General features: G+C 52.4%; 1 protein-coding gene across 4 annotated transcripts in view; it reads left to right on the forward strand.

Annotated features, from left to right (window-relative positions):
* Window positions 1-1,315: 1,315 nt before the first annotated feature.
* The window catches only part of LOC144125822 (uncharacterized), a 145,361-nt gene continuing 131,470 nt past the window's right edge, over window positions 1,316-15,206 (forward strand). Inside the window, exon 1 of one of the 4 annotated variants that reach the window (XM_077659539.1) lies at window positions 1,316-1,801. In XM_077659539.1, the coding sequence (XP_077515665.1) occupies window positions 1,693-1,801 (109 nt within the window). In that variant the 5' untranslated portion in view covers window positions 1,316-1,692. The remainder of the gene's footprint in view (window positions 1,802-15,206) is intronic. The other 3 variants (XM_077659537.1, XM_077659540.1, XM_077659538.1) reach the window with 3 other exon arrangements.

Genomic DNA, 15,206 nt, shown 5'->3' on the forward strand with positions numbered 1-15,206 from the left:
CTAGGCTTATACACTTCTGGCACCCCCGTAACCCTTATCTGGACCCCCGCACACGCAGGCCTCCCGGGTAACGAGGAGGTCCACTCCCTCGCCCGAGGTCTCGCTTTCCGGGCCAGAGCTGGACTTCCTCCGCCATCCCGGGAGCGTGTGCTAATGTTCTAAGATATTCTTGCCTAATACCGAGATACCCGGCTCATTTACGTACCGCCGGCTCCCTCCCTAACCTTAACCCAGTCCTCCCACTGGCGCCGACTCCAGACCCGAACTGCTCTCTACCCTATTCTCCTTCATGCCCGCTACCCCGATCAATTCCTTTCTTGTAAGCTCTGCGGGAGACCGGGAGAGTTCCCTCATGTCCTTCCTTCCCACACCCTCCATCCCCCACCACGGCAGAGTCATACTGGCAGACTCCTGGCCAGCTCCGCTGCTGCTGACCAGCGCCGGATAATTACCGACGCCCTGAAGCGGATAGCCCTCAAAGGGCTGTCCTTTGCCCTGTATGGACAGCCCCCTAAGGGTTGCCTCGTGCCATGTTAGGGGGTTTGCCCCCTCCCCTCTGTATTTGGCATTAACTGTTTCCACCACCTTGCTGTGGGTACGCCACTGTGGTTGCACAGGCCGGCCAGAATCTACATACTCCTATCAGTCATCTGAGCCTGCTCATTCACTGGCACAAATTTTTCAATAAAATGGTCGTTTTTTTTTTCTCTCATCTGAAATAAGTTTTACTCTGGTAGCGTTGATAATATCGAAGAGTTTGTGGCCTGGGAGCTGTTTTGAAGTTTTTTTTCGCGCGCAAAAAGGTTAAAATGTAAGCACTTCAACCTGCTTCTACATTGGGGCGAATATTTGTATAAAATGCAGCAGTGCTCTTCCATCTCGAATAACAGCCTCACCCTCGGCAGGCTTACTCTGGTGGTGTTGATATTGTAGAGGAGTTGGCGGGCTGGGAGCTATTTTGAAATTTTAGCTCGCAGGAAGGTGCAATATGGTATGCAATTGCTTAGATTTACGGAGTGGTAAAAACGGGATAAAGCAGCTACACGAATGGCCTCATTGCGTCGCATGCAAATAATGACTCTGAGAAGGCCGAGTGGATAATGGTCGCCACGTCCATTTCATGTGTGTGCCACGTTTCTCTACGCCTGTGATACACTGGCAGCACCGCAGCGCGCTGAACCTGGCAGAATGTATGCCGAATGCTGTGGGGTGATGTGTGGCGTGGGCCGCGCGGTTGCTTTCGCGCCCGCTAGATGTCTCCACCGACGCGCTCCACTTTCCGCGGCACTATTTTTTTTTTCTTTTCGGTTTTTGCGTCTTCCCGCCGCGGAGTGGCGGATGCAGTCTTGGCAGACGCTGGTTGCGCCGGTGAGAAGAAGAGGGATATGCGCATGCGCCCTACTCGGCCTTCGAGCAGACGTGTGAACGTGAAAATCCGTAGGTTTTGATACATACGGTTTCGGTAGTTGTCTTGATTTGTACAGTGGCATGGGTTTGGGCACGTGTGGTGGTGCGCGTTTCGTCGACGCACGTCCTACACCTGTGAGGATCCGGTTGTTCGTCGAGGGTGTGTTGTGAATGGGCTGCGTGTACAGTGCTGGTGACAAGAAGTGGAATTTGTACTGCTGCTGCTACTGGTGGTTGGGCAGACGAAATTCCTAAGCCTAACGATATTCAGCGATTCATCGAAAGATGCACAGTGGTACTGCGGACAGACTCCGGATAGGCAACGAAGTGAGGGAACTGAAACTCGGCCGCAGTTTTTCCAGCAGCTCTGGCTCGGCATTCCATTCCATTAGGTGTAAGTGGTCTGCCTTACTTTTTCTTTGCGCCTGACTTGCATGCGTACGTATGTACTACGTTTGTCGTGCGTGGTGCGACGGTCAAAAGCTGCGTTCGTGCTGCGACCCATCTTTAGTTGTTACTTGCCTGGAGTGGAGAAAATGCGCGTCTTGAAGCATATGGGCATACCTCGCTCAGTTCCTTCGACTGCAAGCGGTCGAGTCTGGAAAGGACAACCTCGACGGTTTGGTGATAAAAAAGCACGTCGGCTCGTTGGCCTTCTCAAACCGGAGGGAGGGAAGGTGAAGGGGGGGGGGGGGGGGGGGGCACCGCATATTTTGCTTTATTTTCCTTCTGCTTTCGTTGCGTTTGCTACTCTTAAAAGCCCACGCGTCACTTGCGTGTTCCGGGCATCACCGTTTGATCTTTGCTGGCTCATAAACAGCTTGAGAGCCCCGATTCAGCGTTATAGCAGAATAGGTCGGTGTCGCGATCTTAAAAACAAAAAAGAAAGCGAAAAAAACTGCCGGTTCATCGCACTGCCGGTAGGTAGTTCTTTGCATTTGCTTTTATTTAACTATTGGGCTTCTCCCCTGTTTAGAGTTGTGATCAGCTCGTGGTTTAGGAAAAAAAAAAGCAAATCGAACTCTACTTGTGACATTGTCGCGAAAAGAAAAAACAAAATCCTTCTTTTACCTGGCCGAGTGTTTTTTGACATGAGCTGAAACACAGTTGCCGGAGTTCATCAACGTTTTATTCTCAACCAATCTTGCTTGTCGCATGTCGTGGGGCAGGCAGCCGTGTTTCGTTTTATTCACCCGCGGGTCGTTGCCGCAGCCCGGAAAGAGTACCCGTGGGTTGGCCGCACAGATATTCACTGAGCACGATCTCTTCTGAGCCTGTTTGCTTACATCGAGCTAGATGTAAGCACATGCAGAGCTGTTTATCCATCTCGCGCTTACACGTAACTTCTCGAAACAATTTTTGCGCCTTTTGTGGAGGCATGCGTCAGTCGGGAAAGTTTCATTTCTAAACTAGCGGATTTTTTTTTTTTTTTGAGTGTTGACTGCACTGCACGATGAAATATACCTTCTGCTCTTCTGATCACATGTATTTGGCTTGATGTCGACTGGCCGCTTCTTTGAAAAAGTTTCTAGGCTATCTGAGGTTAGAGAGACTATTTAATACTGACATTTGTGATACTGCTTCGTGATCTGAAGCCGCATCTGGAAACATCGACGCAGCGATGCCGCTTAAGCTTAGTCTGTTGATGGTTGACCGGGCAGATGGCATGAAGATGGTGCCTTAGAGTTATATGAGCCAATTTTCTCTGACTGCCTATGTATGCAACCAGAGTATTGCCCGATTGCTCCTTATCCGGGGGGTATATTGTGCGCATTCTGGTGGATATTAGTAAATGTCATGCACCCAGGACCTGAATTTGGAATGTTACTGATCAGTTTGGTGCTTTTGATTTGGAAATGTATCAAACGGGTCTGCTTCCTGGCTGTCTTGGTGGAATTTATTCACTGGTCGAGAAATTTGGACTCTACAAACACTGACAAATTAAATTTGAAAATAAAAGCTCGATAGCAAATAGTAGTGATTCAAAATTTTCTATGTGCCTACTGCTACGCCAGCGTGACAGCACTAATTGTAGTGCTTTCATTTTAAGGGCTTGATGTGTATTAGGCGTTGAAGGCTTCATGATAACTGGTGCACTAGCATGGACGAATTCCTGCAACAGCAAGGATATGGGGCGGTGAGAGCAATGGCAGTGGGTAATATTTGGGCAATCTTTCTGGCGCGGTACATGGCTGCGTTCACTGATCTGTCTCGTCGGAAAAATGGCCAGCCGTATCACATTGCGAAAGGCTGCGGCAGTTTTCGTTAAGGATAATAATAATAATTGGTTTTTTGGGGAAAGGAAATGGCGCAGTATCTGTCTCATATATCGGTGGACACCTGAACCGCGCCGTAAGGGAAGGAATAAAGGAGGGAGTGAAAGAAGAAAGGTAGAATAGGTGCCGTAGTGGAGGGCTCCGGAATAATTTCGACCACCTGGGGATCTTTAACGTGCACTGACATCGCACAGCACACGGGCGCCTTAGCGTTTTTCCTCCATAAAAACGCAGCCGCCGCGGTCGGGTTCGAACCCGGGAACTCGATGCTTTCCCGTTTTCATCCACTTCCCGTGCACTGATCCGATTCGCTTTACATTATTTGGCCCACCCGCCATGGTTGCTCAGCGGCAATGACGTTCGACTGCGATGCCCAACTTCGCGGGTTCGAATCCCGGCCGCATTTTCGATTGAGGCGAAATGCGAAACACGCCCGTATGCTGTGCATTGTCAGCGCAGGCTAAAGGGCCCCAGGTGGTCGAAATTATTCTGAAGCCCTCCACAACAACGTCCCTCATAGCTTCAGGATGTTAGATCTTACGTACCATGCAATTTATTTTTTATTCTCGAGAATTACCCGAAAGAGAGAAAAGACGCCGAATTGGTCTGGGTACCGGCCCACTCGTCAAACCCGGGGTACGAGGAAGCCCACGATAAAGCTCGTGAAGATCTATCGGCCGTGCTAACTCGCACGTCGGAATGACAAGAGACAGCCTTTATACCTATCGCGAGATCACTCGGCATTGCCGTCTAGAGAAGCTAATCTTCCCACCTCCGCGTAAAAACCTTACCAAAGAACCGGAGGGCCCCGCCGCGGTGGCTCAGTGGTTAGGGCGCTCGACTACTGATCCGGAGTTCCCGGGTTCGAACCCGACCGCGGCGGCTGCGTTTTTATGGAGGAAAAACGCTAAGGCGTCCGTGTGCTATGCGATGTCAGTGCACCTTAAAGATCCCCAGGTGGTCGAAATTATTCCGGAGATCTCCACTACGGCACCTCTTTATTCCTTTCTTCTTTCACTCCCTCCTTTATCCTTTCCCTTAAGGCGCGGTTCAGGTGTCCAACGATATATGAGACAGATGCTGCGCCATTTCCTTTCCCCAAAAAAAAACAATACTTATTATTAGAACCGGAGGTAGTGTGGACACAACTGCACTCTAAAAAATATCCCTAACCCCGCTGTCCTAAGCCATGTGTCGCCGGATAGATTTAAACCGGAGTGCAGCAAATGCGGCGGCAAAGCCACAGTATAGGCCACATATTCTGGGACTGTCCGACAGATACCCCACCACTATCGCTTCAGATATTCGCGCACCCGGGCCCGTGGGTGACTCTTGCTTTGCTGCTCTGCTCCGGCCTGGAAACACGAGTACAGGTCGTGACAAGAGGTCGCCGCCAGTCTCCACTGACGGCCACCTGGCAAGAAAACTAACCCACTTGCATCTTAACTTAGCTGGTATTAAAAGTCTTCCAGTCCCAATTTCGCCTCGCCTTTTTTTCCCTCTCTACCGCGCACGGTGTGATCTCGCTGCTTATTCGCCTCACGGCTGGCCACTCAAAACGAAGGGGTTCATCCAGCCAGGCGTGGTTTAAGAAAAAAAAATGATCATGAGGAGATAGTGAGTTTAAGGCAGCCATTAAGAATTATGATATGGGCAGAATCTCTGCTGCAGCCGCCAAATTCTGAGAGAAGGGCAAGTACCATCAGAGCTAATCTCACTGATCTGGTCCCCGGCTCACCAGGGCCTGTGGGGGAACGAGAAGGCGCACGCGACCGCCAGAGGGCTCACTTTCCGGTCGATCGCCGCTGACGCGCCGCCTCCACGCGAGGAACACCTGCCATCGGGAACTCGCAACATTCCATGAGATAATTTCTCATAAGCTCGGTAGTAAGACCTATCCAGCAGCAGATAAACAGCCCAGATGGAAAGAGCAAATCATGTGGACGAATTTGCAAACCGGGGTGTTTGCAAACCCTCAACTGTACAGTAAATGGCATCCAGAAGTCTTGAATTCTAGATGTACGCACCGCAATAGCATTGCACATCTAGTCCACATGGTCTGGGCCTGCCCATTCTATAACGACCCGAATAGATATGTATGTACAATCCTGGGAGACCTTATTGCTCAATTGCGAAGCAGAAGGAAAGCGCGAAGCCATCGGTCTCGCCCTGACCGCCGCCGAGTCCCAAGAGATTCCGGCCGACGGCCAGGGGAATAATAATTGGTTTTTGGGGAAAGGAAACGGCGCAGTATCTGTCTCATATATCGGCGGACACCTTAACCGCGCCGTAATGGAATAAAGGTGGGAGTGAAAGAAGAAAGGGGAGCCGTAGTGGAGGGCTCCGGGATAATTTCGACCACCTGGGGATCTTTAACGTGCACTCACATCGCACAGCACACGGGTGCCTTAGCGTTTTGCCTCCATAAAAACGCAGCCGCCGCGGTCGGGTTCGAACCCGGGAACTCCGGATCAGCAGCCGAGCGCTCTAACCTCTGAGCCACCGCGGCGAGTGTGCAGGAAAATTGAAAATTCTTTTGGGGGGAAAGGAAATGGCGCATTATCTCTCTCTCACATCTCGGCGGACACCTAAACCGCGCCGCAAGGGAAGGGATAAAGGAGGAAAGAGGTGCCGTAGTGGAGGTCTCCGGAATAATTTCCACCAACTGGGAATGTTTAACGTGCACTGACATCGCACAGCACATCGGTGCCTTATCGTTCCGCCTCCATCGAAACGCGGCCACCGCGGTCGGGGTTCGAGCCCGCGAACTCCGGATCAGTAGCCGAGCGCGCTAACCACTGAGCCACCGCGCCGGGTCACTCAACCGCGCCGGCAGGGAAGGGATGAAGGATGGTGTGGTGGAAAAAGGGGTAATATAGGTGCTGTAGTGGGGAGCTCTAAGGAGTTAATTTCGACCACCTGGGAACTTTTAACGCTCACTACACACCGCGAAGCGCAGAGGTGTCTTCGCAATTTCGCCTCCATCAAATACACAGCTTCTGATATCTGCATGTATGAAGTAAGAGCGAGAGCTAAATCTCGCATATTAGTCGTGGAATCACAGCTGGGCTCGGAACTGTAGAGCAGGCGCAGATCGTAAGCCGAGATTTGAAGACGCATTTTTTCTTCCTTGCTCGCCCCCTCCCGATGTCGGCGCGCCGCGGGCGACCTAGGCGCCAGAACGGACGGGAACCCAGAGGCGAATCTAAACCAACTTTGGCGAAGCTTCCAGTCGCCATGGTTAAAAAATGCAGCTCAAGAAGACAAACGAAAAGTGGACACGACTGGCGCTGATCACTGACCAACGAGCCCAAGCAGCCGCTTTAGTTTCAGTCACCCCCTGGTGCCGGAGTAGCGCATGCGTCAACAAAGCGCGTCCAGAATGCGGTGGCTCAGTGGTTAGGGCGCTCGACTACTGATCCGGAGTTCCCGGGTTCGAACCCGACCGCGGCGGCTGCGTTTTTATGGAGGAAAAACGCTAAGGCGCCCGTGTGCTGTGCGATGTCAGTGCACGTTAAATATCCCCAGGTGGTCGAAATTGTTCCGGAGCCCTCCACTACGGCACCTCTCTCTTCCTCTATCTCTTCCCTTGCGGCGCGGTTCAGGTGTCCAACGATATATGAGACAGATACTGCGCCATTTCCTTTCCCCCAAAACCAATTATTATTATTATTATTATTATTATTATTATTATTATTATTATTATTATTATTATTATTATTATTATTATTATTATTATTATTACTGAGCATGCGCGGGCCGTGGCAGTTCGTCGCAGCGGCGGATTGAAGATATAAGCGCGTCACTGCAGCCATGTTCGCTCAAGTGACTTCTGCAGCAGGATACCGCCATCCCCCCCCCCCCCCCCCCCCCCACGAAACGAAAGAAAAGCACTTCCTAAAAAAAACAAAGAATAATATGTGTAGGGGTTTATTACTGCAAAACGGAAGATGTTGCTAGCCGCGGCAATTGCTATCTAATATTTTTTAGCACCCGAGCTGAGGCCGGCGGAAGTAAAAGGACAGGGAGAGGATAGCAAGAACACACCGGAGGGGAGCGATAGTGAGAAAGGACAGGGGAGAGCTTCTTTATACACTGTTTAAAATATTTACAAGAATGTAAAGAAGTGTGTACCATGAGCCGCTCGCGCGCGAATGTCCAGGCACTGTCCGAATTATAACCGCACGCTGGCCACCACTGCACATGTTTATTCCTGCGCCGGAAAAATGCCCTCACTGCGAAATATCCGCTTCCGACACCACTTTGCACCACCTACTGTCGACATGCCCAGGAACTTCGCTGGTGCGCGAAGTTTGTGACTTTTTGCACATAACCGAACTGCATGCTTTTTTGTAACAATGTTTTTTTTTTCTTTTTTCGATTTCTCGAGGTGGGGTCAAAGCCACGGCGCTCTTTGGCCATAGATGCATTTGCGCCATAAAAATCCATAATCATCGCTTTTTTTTGTAACGTTTCTTAACGTTCCTTCTTGAATACACGTTTAATGCCGTGTGGCAACTTGAGCGTCACAAATAATAATTTGCTCATTAGTTAGCTTGTGGCAGTAACAACAGGCTTGCTGAAAACTAGCCCTAGGTTCGTGCACAGCTACGCACAAGGAGGAAAGCAAAATTATAAAAAAAGGTCAGTCGATTTGAGTAATTGGGCCAAATTCGGATATGTGCGCTAGCATGTGTTTCGGTGCTGCGCTGTTCTGCTACGTTAGCGTGGTTGTTGGTGTGTTATTTTATTAAAAAAAAGTGAAAGGAGGACATGGTAGCACTTGGCATATCACCTGCCTTGTGCCACTGCGCCACTACTCACCTGCCCACTGGCAACACCGCGGCAAGTAAGCCACCCGGTGGGCAGGTGAGTCACTAGTGGCACAAGGCAGGTGCTATGGAAGGCGTTGCCATCGGTGGGACTTGGGTTGCCGGCAGGTAGCCCACCACCCGGCGGGCAGATGAGCAGCCTGCCACAGTACCGGCTTTAGACAGACTGACGAACACTCAACGCCCAAATGCGGGGAATGGCTAATATAAGTGCTACTATAAGAGCCGTTGCGTGCGAACAACCATGAACATATCCACCACCTGTTGTGGGACTGCCCGGCGCTGAAGCCGACGAGAGTTCGGCACCTGGCGGCAGTGGGACTCTCACCGGAATATCCGGATTGCTATATTGCCAGGACACAGGGTCCATATCATCGTTCACTTCTTGATTTCATCAAATCAGCCCACCTTTTTTCTATTATTTAAGCATCCTACTCATCTCTCACTTCATAGTTTTTATGCCCTGAGGCAATAAACATCGCTTCAAAAAAAAAAAAAAAAAACTCCGGACCTCTCGGTGCAGTAATGCCAAACACCTCTCGATGAATAATTTTCGTTTTGCTTTTGTTACTTTGGTTCGTTCGTACTGCGCAGCGAAAAATTGGTTTTGAGAAAAAGGCGCAGTATGCAACTTGACTCATTTCTCGGTGGGCACCTCAACCGCGCCATGAGAGAATAGGGGAGCATGTGCCGAAGGAGGCGAGTCAGCACTCACAGCTCGGCCGAGGCGAAGGTCCTTCTGGCGCTACACGCCAAAAGGGGCGAAGGTGGCCGAGCGCGGTGATCAACTGAAAAAAGCGGCTGATGGCTCCTGCAAGTCAGCTTGTCTGAATAGCGAAAACCCCTTCGCCGTGGCGGCCAAGCCGATTTTGGGGCAAAAATAGGGAGCAGCGCTAGAGACATCTACATTTTCAGATTAATGTCGCACCTCCTTCCTGCATGCTTCTGCCCCTTTGTTACCGTCGCGAGGAAGAGATAAAGCTCCCAAAGCTTCAGGTACAATTTCTCTCCCCCTGCAGTCACAAAGGCAAAGTTAAAGGCAGCTGTGTCAAAGTGCTGCTCCAGGAGCAGAAGTCTTTAGCGCCGCACCCAATTCCTCGCCCTAGGGTGGTTCGTGTCGCCATGGTTAACGAGTTTTTGCTGTGCAGGAAAGCTGACTTACGGAGTTTGGACAACGATTCAAATCTGAACAGCGCAAAATAAACGTTCTTTCACTTCTGTCCCATGGTCCAGCACCAACGCGTGTCTTCTGTACCGGATCTGGAGGTGGCTGCGCTGAGAAAACAGGAGCAGTGAACGAGAGGAAGACGTGGAGTTGAGAGCCGCTCGTTTCGTATTTTCTTGTCTGCCTCCAATGTCCCGGATACGAAGGACCGCGGTGTCGCCGCCATCTTCCGCGTTCTCACGCAGTCCCGGACGGGGAGGGGGTCACCTTCGCTCGAGCGGGCAGCTCCGCAGGTGGTCGCGTTTCTCGGCCGTTGATTTCGTATCCCTATCTGCGGCAGCCACTCCAGAGGTCGGTTTATGGAGCCGGTCTACGCTGTCCATTTGGATGCGAAAGCATTACTAGTCCCATTAGGAGAAAAGCCGGTGGCGCAGCGGTTCGTCGTACAGCGTTCCGGGTGGTGTCATACGATTTCTGGTTGCGCATAGCACGCAGCTGCTAGTCAAGTTGGAGGCTAGCCAGCGACATATTAACGCGACAGCGTTAAGGAGCTCGTGTCGCAGAAAAGCCGGTGTCGTCGGCGTCGGCCGTGAGCGAAAAATCCCTCCTTCTCCTCGCAATGTGCGCCACTGCCCCAACAGATAGCGCGCGACGGCAGCGCAAGGAAAGGAAGGGACGCCTGTCACACGTTTCGGTGGACAACCCGGACCGCGCCGCAAGGGAAGGAAAATGAAACGAAAATTGGTTTTAAGGAAAAGAAGTGACGCGTCTGACATATCTCTCGTTCGGGCGCGGTGGGGCTCGCGGGCACGCAGGAATCACCCGGTGAGCGGCGAACAACGCAGCGCACATCCGAAGGGCGTTCACCACGAAGCTTGCGGCTTGCTGCCCGTTCGTTCGGCGCGGAAGCTATGCTGGCGTTCGTGGCGTCGGGTTTGTCGAGAACGATGTGCCGGCTAACTACGACTGCAACTTGAGTCCCGCGCATTTCGGCAAGGTGCCTGGCAGCGCTCCTACGTGGTTTGCTGCTCTGCGCGTCCGTTTCACCGTGCGTAGCAGAGCGATTTGTCTAACGGGCAAGGCGTCGCGCCGAACGGGCGATGGCATTCCGTGGACTCTCTGGCAGCGCTGCAACACGCTGTCGCGTCCCACTCTGAACGGCGAAGGTTTAAGCGTCCTCCAATTTTTAACTCACGGTGAGACATCTTGTTGCGCGCCACGGTAATAAACTCCATACGGCAGGCGTCCCGTCTGGCCGAATACACACTTGAACCGGACATTTGCGCTGAATTTCGGACCTGGCGCATCCTTTCGAGTGAGGTGGGGACGCGGTTTATTACTGCGCTAAAAGTTCATCAGCACCGTCGTGGGATGCCGCGTGCTGGCAGCCGGCCGAGCGGCATGTATTAACGAGACGGGCACGCGGTGAGTCCAAGTATAAAGGTTACGCGCGGGCTCCGTCAGTGAACATCGCGATCCCCATCGGGGTCTCATGCCACGTAGATACGTGTGCGTGTTGTATGAGTGAGCTTACCTGAATTCTCAGTGTATCATCGCTGGTGACGCGTGTGAGCACGTGGGAGAAATGTGTCTGAATGTTTAGATCGTACCTGCTTTATACGTGCATGGCTTCTTTCGGGAAAGACATAGGGGCGCAAAAATATTTTTACGTAACACTTTGTGTTTCATTTGCGAGTGCTCTTTTTTTGCTAGTCCCTCCTCCGCCCCTTTATTTAACGCCCGAAAGGGCGCTTGGGGTATCTGATATAAATATAAACTCAATGACAGAAGTTCGGTAAACCGCGAAGCGCCTTTCGAGCCCGCGTAGTGCCACCGCGGTGACTCGGTGGTTATGGTGCCCGGATGCGGATCCGAAAGACGAGGGTTCGATACCGTTTGCGGCGTTCTCATTTCGACGGAGGCGAAATGCTAGAGACCCGTGTACTGCACGGTGTCAGTGCACGTTAACAGCCCCAGGTTGTTATCCGGAGCCCTCCACTACGGCGTCCCTCAGAGCCTGAGTCGCTTGGGGACGTTCGGCCTCCCAAAAAAGGCAAACCCTTCAAAAAGTCCGCGCGTCGTGTCTCCGGCGTTTTTCTCGAGAGCAGCGGATTAGCGTATCCAGAAGGTCGTCGAACCCGTCGGGGCGCTCACGTGCTACATTCGTGCGCGTGTAGTGAGTAATAGCTTTCACCGATTATTGGGTATTCCCACGTCGCGTGTGTTGTAGCGTGAGGGATGTGCCGACGCTGTCGGACCGGTCTCGAGAGGTTGCGCGCACGGCGGTCGCCGACGAGTGGGTCACGTTCAGCGGCGGCCTCAAAAGAGCGCGTTTCGCCCGCTTTGCTTTTACCACGGATGCCGTCGCGCGACTTTCCGAACACTGAGAAAGTGTCTCGGGACTTCCTTTTTTTTTTTAATGCCGCCCACTTGCGGATGCGAGGAAACAAAACAAAAGCTGACACCTTCCTTTAGCCGCCAGGCAGCGCTGGTAGGCGATTCGCTCTTTTGTCGGTATCTGCAAACGTGGGAAGGCGAAGAACAGTGTGGTAGAGAAAAACGAGTTTCTTTTTTCTCTTTGTCTTTGTGTGTGTGTGTGTGTGTGTGTGTGTGTGTGTGTGTGTGTGTGTGTGTGTGTGTGTGTGTGTGTGTGTGTGTGTGTGTGTGTGTGTGTGTGTGTGTGTGTGTGTGTGTGTGTGTGTGTGTGCCTGCATACTGTATCGCCTCGTACGCGGGCATGCGAGGAGCAGTATGAGAGAGAAAAACGCGTTTCCTTTATTTGTTTTTTGCATGGTGTATCGCTTCTTCGGCGATACCATTTTAGTCTGTGACTCCACTCCTCACGTTCGCTGATAGTTCAGTTATGCTTATTGCGCTTGGCTGGCGTACCGTATATCGCGTGGCCCTGCAGTGAACGTCAACAACGAATGCATTCGTAATGACATTCCTGCCTTGTCATTCGCATCTGCTGCTCGCAGCCTTTGTCGGCAGCTTGGTCTTGAAACAATGATAATCAGCATTGACCAAACTGCCGTCTAATGTTACGGAACTGCACCCTGCCCACTGATTGCACTCTAAACAAATTGACGGTCACCGACCATGTCAGCGTAAAATTCGACACGAGACGTTTCGGAACCCATCTGCGTTCCTTGTTCACTGAGGTACACCTCCGATCAAAAGTATACAGCCCAAGGGGCTTGCTTGTGAGGCCTGCAGTATGCCTCGTTGTGGATCCTCGGCGACCCTAATCTCTCCAAACAGGAATGGCTTTGCGTCGTCAGTCTTCCCAAGGTTTGGACTGCTTGATGGTGCTAGGGAGCCTCGCAAACCCCTTGGGTTGTATACCTGCTGTACGTGGCCGAGGTTCTTTGCTTCGCTTGGGTTCCGAAGCGTCTCGAATTTTACCTTGCCGTGGTCAGTGACCTTCAACCATGCCTGACGAATTTTCGTCGAACCCTCGACTATGTTTCCACTCCCACCTGTGATTTTACGACCCTGTCCCCCCCCCCCCCCCCCCACTCCCCTTTTTTTTATTCCGTCCGCGCCATTGTGTCGTTCGCGGGCAGAGAGAGAGGCTTTTTGTAATGTGAGGGGGCACGGACTTTTTTTTTTTTTGGGGGGGGGGGGGGGGGGGTATTTTAATACCTACGCCGCAAGCTGTCCATTTCGCCCCACAGTTTGCACCGTATGCTTTTAGCCGCTTCGGGGGAAATGCTGGCGGGAGCCCGAGCAGTGGTGCGCGGCCTTTGTTTGCGCGTTTCCCCTCCTTTCGCATTCCCCGGTGTGTCGCGTGTCCGGCCACGGGCACTGAACACGAGGTAGCGATATCGATTCCCCGTAGTGGCGGCCGCATTTCGGAACACTCCACTAGAGCGGCGTTTACATGACGGGGTTGAGTTGAGGAGTTTTGAAAGCCGGTTACTGGGTTCGTGTAAACACCACAGAGTCGGGTCCGGGAGTCGAGGGAGCGAGTGCAGTCAACTCCGCTGCAAGGAGTGGGTTGACTCGCTCCACTCCAACGGCTGATAGCATGTAAACCGGATCGTGTCGAAGAGTCTGGTTAGTGGGAGGGGAGACGATAAATGCGAACCTGCCTTTCGCTTGCGCCGTCGCGGCTCCGAGACAGCGGTGCCGTTCCGCGATCTTGGGGGCTGCCACTGCCCTCTCCCGTTGCCTGCTCGACGCTTGGTGTCGCGGCAGTTGAACCGGTCTCGACTCGCTAAAATCGAGCTCATGTAAACGCGCAGTCGTCGAGTGGGCTGACCTTGCTCAACTCGATCCCCTCGCTCGACCCACCGCTGTCGGTTTCATGTAAACAACTCTATCACTGCCCTTCCTCTCATTCCTCTCTCAGATGCCCCTTACATGCTTGCCTCGTGAACTGATTGCGCGGATTTAAAGACTGGCGCAGCCACGACTCCGCGATGCAGCTTTCGCGTTCCGCTACATGGTACACTGAGCGCTGTCACGGCGCCGATCCCGGGAGCTGTTGGCCGCTGCTGCGAAAGACATGTTTACATTGGCAAGCAGTGCTCGCCGGCTGCCTCATAGTGGCTTCTGTTGGGTCTCGGGTAGCAGCATCCCACCGCTGCCACCAGTTGTTAGGATGCAGGTAGCGTGGTCGGGCCGGAGAAGGGACGAGGAGCATCGGAGACGTGGTTACGAAAGGAATGGCAAGGAAAACTTTATACGAAAACTATTTACATTTACAACTATTTACAAACCAGCAGCTCGTTAAATGCCCTTCGTATTCCCCAGATCATTGGCTGGGGAATACAGTTCGAAGAATGACGTCATGTCAAACGTTCAGACGATGACACTGGTGAGACCGCCTACGGCAGGGCGGTGCTGATGTTCTCTCGCAGTTCGGTCGCTGGAAAGGGAACAGGACACAGTCACGTTGTCGTCAACACAGCTTCCACGTGGGCGCGCACGTGGGTCTGGAATGCGTCCATGTGGCCCAGGAATGTCAGGCTGTTTCCCAGCATGGGTTGAAAGACCTTGCACTTCGTTGTCTGACGACCGGAACGCAGAACCTTTGTCGAAGGCGCAGCTCTCCGTCAATTTTCAACCCCAGCGTGACTAATGAGGACAACACTCGGTTCGTCGACCCGATGGAATGCTCGACCACGTGGGGCCGCCATTGTCGTCGCTGCCTCTGCCATTCGTTCCGCGAACGCCAGCCTTTGCAGTCACGTTTCTTTGGTTTTCTGGAAATCCTGGTCGGGGAGTCCGCGTCTTTATTCATTTGGACGGGAAGGCACGCCAGGCATAACACGTCGCTCAGATCGGATTCGCTTTCCGCTCGATACTGGCCTGGACGGCAGAATTAAGGCGGCTTGACGGACACGAATGCGTGTGGAGGAGGGCAGCGCAGCTGGGTGCTCCGAGGAAGGGAACACGTTACATCGCGTTCGAACAATGACTGCTCCGCAAGGGCGAGGGAAAGCACGATTTTTTTCTTTTGTTCTAAATAGTTGTCCGTCGGACGGACGACTCTCCAGAGTTAGTTAAGAACAGAATTCG

The sequence above is a fragment of the Amblyomma americanum genome, chromosome 3 (assembly GCF_052857255.1).
Source record: "Amblyomma americanum isolate KBUSLIRL-KWMA chromosome 3, ASM5285725v1, whole genome shotgun sequence".
Lineage (NCBI taxonomy): Eukaryota > Metazoa > Arthropoda > Arachnida > Ixodida > Ixodidae > Amblyomma > Amblyomma americanum.